We start from the raw sequence: 5,310 nt of genomic DNA, 5'->3' as shown, positions 1-5,310 counted from the left end.
GGGATAGATCGTGCCCCCTCCTCCGTCAAACTGTTCTTTTTCCTCGGGGACTTGGTCAATTCCCAACAGCGCTGGGTTGCTTAGGGCAGGTTGTTATCGTAGGGTCTCCTGGCTGGTTGTTATGGTAGGGCCTACCAATAGGATGAAAGCCAGGGAAGCCGGAGCCAGCAGCCCAGGCCCCAGGCGTGCAAGGGATGTAGGGGCTAGTGGTTAGAGCAGGTGGGGGTGAAGTGCTCCCCCTCGGGGTATCAGACCCAGCTCCTGTCCGTCACCCACCCCCCAAAAATTGACAGATTAAAAAAAACAGAAATTTTATGGCTGCGAATGAGCCGGCGAATAGAGACAAAGCTGAGAGCATTATGTACAGATCCCCCCCACCAAGCAGTGCCCCCCCATCTCAGCCACCCCCAAATCTCCAGCCCAGCCCCCCACCGAGCCATCCGGTGGCCATACAGTCCAGGCAGGCGGCCTCATGGGGCAGGGTGGTGCCCCCCGCTCTCCCCACACCACCACAGCTGTAGGCAGTTCTGGCCACGGGCCGGGCGCTGGGGGGGCCCAGGCCCCCCTTCCTCATCCTCCTCGGCGCTGTCCCACGGCTCCGGGAACTCGCGCTGGCCGGACGCGCTGGCCAGCAAGGGCAGGCTGGGGTGCAGGCTGGACAGAGGGGAGACAGGGTCAAGAGGGGGCCCCCAGCTCCTATCTGACGCACAGCCCCCCCCCCTCTAACCAGTGAGCCCCACTGCCCTCCCAGAGCCAGGGAGAGAACCCAGGAGTCCTGGCTCCCAGCCCCCCTGCTCTAACCCACCAGCCCCCACTGCCCTCCCAGAGCCAGGGAGAGAACCCAGGAGTCCTGGCTCCCAGCCCCCCCTGCTCTAACCCACCAGCCCCCACTCCCCTCCCAGAGCCAGGGAGAGAACCCAGGAGTCCTGGCTCCCAGCCCCCCCCCCAACTGACCAGCCCCCACTTCCCTCCCAGAGCCGGGGAGAGAACCCAGGAGTCCTGGCTCCCAGCCCCCCCTGCTCTGACCCACCAGCCACCACTCCCCTCCCATAGCCGGGGAGAGAACCCAGGCGTCCGGGCTCCCCGCCTCCCCTCCCCTCCCCAGTACCTGATCCCGTTGACGCAGTCCCGCAGGGCCTGGAATTGCAGCAGGGGTTCCAGCACTGGCTCGGGGTCTCCGTTTGGGGGCTGAGCCGTGTCCCACACCGAGACCAGCCCCTCCGTGGTACCGCTCAGCAGGAACCGGCCACTCCTGGGGGGTGGGGGGGGGGGAACGACAACACACCCCATCTGGCGCTTAGAGGCTGCAGCCGGGGGGAGGGGGGTTAAGGCTCCCAGGGGTCCTTGGGCTCCCACACTGGCAGCAGCTGGGTGCCAGGATGCCTGGGTTCCATCCCCAGACCCCGATAATTATCTGAAGGCGCATTATTAGGGGTGTTATGGTAGCAGTGAGACCCCCCGAGAGCCGCCCGGCTCCATGGTGAGCGCTGCTCCCTGCCTCACAGGCATAGGAAGGACCCTTACCCTTCTTCTACCGGATGGGGAAACTGAGGCACGCAACCGCAAAGCGACTCGCTTGCTCTTGTACCGAGCACGTGTGCCAGAGCTGGGGAGAGAACCCAGGAGTCTGGGTCCCCAGCGCTCACCGGGCAGAAATGTGGAGAAAGGAGGGTAAGTGTGTGTGTGGGGACGACACTCACGGCTCGAGGTCGAAGTAGAGGCGCTGGTTGGTGGCCACGGAGCGGTGCATGGAGAACAGGACCCGGCCCGGCTGCCGCAGGTCCCAGCTCAGGATCTCGGGGTCCTGTGGGGCAAGAGATACAGTACTCCCAGCAGATCTCACTGGAGAACCCCCCCCCCGGACGCCACCCCCGACCCCTCAGCAGCCGCTTCTCAGGCCCCGCAAGCTCCACCTACCTTGCGCCCGCCGGTGAAGAGCCGGGTGCCATCAGGGGAGAAGAGGGCGTGGGTGACGCCGCCCCGGTGACCCTGCAGCATGGCCAGGGCCGTGCCCTCAGCCCGCGAATACAGCCCCACCGTCCGGGAGTAGGAGGCGCAGGCGTAGAGGGGCTGGGCCGGGCTGAAGGCGATGCAGGAGATGATGCCGCTCTGCCCCTGTTTCTTCACTGCATGCGGGTGGGGGGAGGACGAGGACAGGTTACAAACCATCAAACGATCCCTCCCGAACAGCCCTCCCATCCCCTCCACTCAGTGCCGGGTCGTTCACTCTGGAACCTAACGATGGCAAGCTGGCAAAATGGACACTGCCGAGACCTAATTCCCTGGGGTGGGTTTAACCCAACGCGCTCCCTCCGCATACCCTGCCTGCCAACCCAAACCTGGCCAGGGTGTTAACACTGGACCCTAACGATGATGGTAAATTGCCAGCTCCCCGTTTCACCGCAGAGAGCAGGAGGGGCCGTTACTTCACAGCCTCCCCTGAGCTGAAAGGGTAACTTCAAATCTTGGGGGGCATGTTAACTCTGGAGCTCAATGGTGGCAGGAAGGTGCCCGACGCCTATTTCACTGGAAGAAGGGGAGTAGCTGGGGTTGACACACACACACTCCTCCCCCACACAAACCCCAGTGGTTCGTTAACTCTGGAGCCTAGTGATGGCCAACTGACCGATTACTAAATATTCCCTTTGGAACCTAACAATGGCGGCAGATACTTCCCTCTTTCTCCCCAAGAGCCCAAGCATCAGTCCAAATCCGCGTCCCCTGACTTCTACGGGCCCCTCCTTTCCCTGCCACGGAAGCGTTAACTCTGAAACCTAATGGGTTTTTTTTTTTTTTTTTTTACAAAGCCAGGGCGGTGGTGCCATCAGCTGCGGTGCTGCCAGGAAGGGGGGGCTCACCAAAGGTGGGACGGCTCTCGCATACCCGGCCCGGGCGCTCCGTCTCGAACACCCGCACGGTCTTATCAAACCCGCAGAACAGCTGCGAGCCGTCGGGGGTGAAACAGAGGGAGTGAGCAGCCGTCAGCTCATCCTGGGGACAGACCCAAAGAGAGGGGCGTCAGGACGCCTGGGTTCTCTCCCCGGCTCTGGGAGGGGATTGGGGCTAGTGGGTTACAGCAAGGGGGTTGGAAGCCGGGACTCCTGGGTTCTCTCCCTGGCTCCGGGAGGGGAGTGGGGGCTGGTGGGTTAGGGGGGGGGGGGACTGGGAGCCAGGACTCCTGGGTTCTCTCCCCGGCTCTGGGAGAGGAGTGGGGTCAGGTGGTTAGAGCTGGGGGGCTGGGAGCCAGGACTCCTGGGTTCTCTCCCTGACTCTGGGAGGGGAGTGGGGTCAGGTGGTTAGAGCTGGGGGGGTGGGAGCCAGGACTCCTGGGTTCTCTCCCCGGTTCTGGGTGTGGGGGGGGCCGGGTGCCAGGCTCTGTACGCACCAGGTGGTTGTAGCTACGGAACGTGGCCCGCAGGTCCCCGCAGAAAGCGTCCCACACGTGGACAGGGTTGTCCCGGCTGCTGCTGGCAAAGCTGTGGGACCACAAGAGGGGCAGAAAAGTGAGGGGAGGGGTCAAGGGAGAAACAACGGGGGAGTGCAGGATAAGGGGCAGCTGGCACCCCCTAGACAAGAAAGGCCCCTGCCCCATTCCCCACCCCCTGAGCCAGCCAGTCCCTGCCCTGGGGCTGGGTGGGAAAGGGCTCCACCCCATTCCCCGTGGGCCAGCAGGGGGCGCCCTCGCGGGCCGCGGCATTTACAAGCAGGTGGGTGGGTCGGCGGAGCTCATCAGCGGGAACCAGCAGTAGTCGTAGACTGTGTCTCCCTCGGCCATTCGCAGCACGGGGCTCTGCGGGGAGACAGACCCACGGATGGTGAGGTCACCCCTCCGGGGGGCAGGAGTCCTGGGTTCTCTCCCTGGCTCTGGGAGGGGAGTGGGGGCTGGTGGGTTAGAGTGGAGGGGGCTGGGAGCCAGGACTCCTGGGTTTTCTCCCTGGCTCTGAGAGAGGAGTGGGTGCTATTGGGGGAAAAACGGGCCCCCACCCACACGCCCACTGCACCAGCACAGTTCTGCCCCACACAGGACGGGGAGGGAGAGTGTGACTGTCCCGTTAAGAGCACTTCCCCCTTCTCCTCCTACCATCTCGGCCATGGCCCCCCACTCCTGACCGAACAGCTCGGGGGGCAGGTTGTAAATGCGCAGGGTGTTGTCGGCGCTGTTGGTCAGCAGACAGGAGCCGTCGGGGGCCCTGCGGAGAGAGGAGGCAGAGGCAGGCCATCAGGGTGCCCCCAGTCCTGGGGGAGAGGACCCAGGCGTCCTGCTCCCCTGCTTTAACCACCAGCCCCCACTCCCCTCCCGGAGCCGGGGAGGGAACCCTGGAGTCCAGGCTCCCTCCCCTACTCTAACCACTAGACCCCACTCCCCTCCCAGAACTCAGCTAAAAAATCCCCCATGCCTCAGTTTCCCCTCCTACCCATGTGTATTTAGGCTGAAGGCCCGAGCACCCAGCCCATTGTGGGGAGCCCCCCCCCCTCCAACTCAGGGTCCCCACATCGCAAGCAGCAGTGTCTATGCAGCACCGACTATGAAGCATGTCTGGGACTCTGCTCCTGGCCTGACGCTCTGATCAGAGTCCTGGGACGTAATCCCAAATATCTACACCCGCCCACCCCCCGAGGGCCCGGCCCAGCGTCCTACCACTTGCAACCTTTCAGGAAATTCTCCGGCAGGCATCTGTACTCGCCCCAGGCACCTGTTAGCAGTTTGGGGGGCCCCAGGAACGCGTAGCCCGGCACGCTGGGGGGAGAGAGAGGGGAGACACTGGTACAGAGGTTACCCAGGCCCCCCTGCTTTGATCCACCAGGCCTCACTCCCCTCCCAGAGCTGGGGAGAGAACCCAGGAGTCCTGGCTCCCAGCCCCCCCTGCTCTAATCCACCAGCCCCCACTCCCCTCCCAGCGCCGGGGAGAGAACCCAGGAGTCCTTGCTCCTAGCCCCCCCTGCTCTAACCCACCAGCCCCCACTCCCCTCCCAGCGCCAGGGAGAGAACCCAGGAGTCCTGGATCCCAGCCCCCCCTGCTCTAACCACCAGCCCCCACTCCCTTCCTGGAGCTGGGGAGAGAACCCAGGAGTCCTGGCTCCCAGCCCCCCCTGCTGTAACCCACCCACCCCCACTCCCCTCCCGGAGCCGGGGGGAGAACCCAGGAGTGCGGGCTCCCAGCCCCCCTGCTCTAACCCATCAGCCCCAACTGCTCTCCCAGAGCCAAGGAGAGAACCCAGGAGTCCTGGCTCCCAGCCCCCCTGCTCTAACCCATCAGCCCCCACTGCTCTCCCAGAGCCAAGGAGAGAACCCAGGAGTCCTGGCTCCTA

At 64.4% G+C, this 5,310-nt stretch overlaps 1 protein-coding gene across 1 annotated transcript; it reads right to left on the bottom strand.

The window, feature by feature from the left end:
• Positions 1–294: 294 nt before the first annotated feature.
• On the bottom strand, positions 295–4,755 carry WRAP53 (WD repeat containing antisense to TP53). The gene is made up of 9 exons (XM_030546289.1): positions 4,650–4,755; positions 4,082–4,190; positions 3,702–3,790; positions 3,386–3,476; positions 2,859–2,991; positions 1,918–2,126; positions 1,701–1,804; positions 1,109–1,252; positions 295–654 (listed from the first exon to the last, which is right to left on the bottom strand). The coding sequence occupies exons 1-9, from the start codon at positions 4,673–4,675 to the stop codon at positions 471–473; spliced, it is 1,089 nt and encodes a 362-aa protein (XP_030402149.1). The 5' UTR covers positions 4,676–4,755; the 3' UTR covers positions 295–470.
• Between the last annotated feature and the right edge of the window lie 555 nt (positions 4,756–5,310).

The sequence above is a fragment of the Gopherus evgoodei genome, unplaced genomic scaffold (genome assembly GCF_007399415.2).
Source record: "Gopherus evgoodei ecotype Sinaloan lineage unplaced genomic scaffold, rGopEvg1_v1.p scaffold_43_arrow_ctg1, whole genome shotgun sequence".
NCBI lineage: Eukaryota > Metazoa > Chordata > Testudines > Testudinidae > Gopherus > Gopherus evgoodei.
Note: the sequence above shows the minus strand (reverse complement) of the source record. Positions and strands in the feature narration are given on the sequence as shown.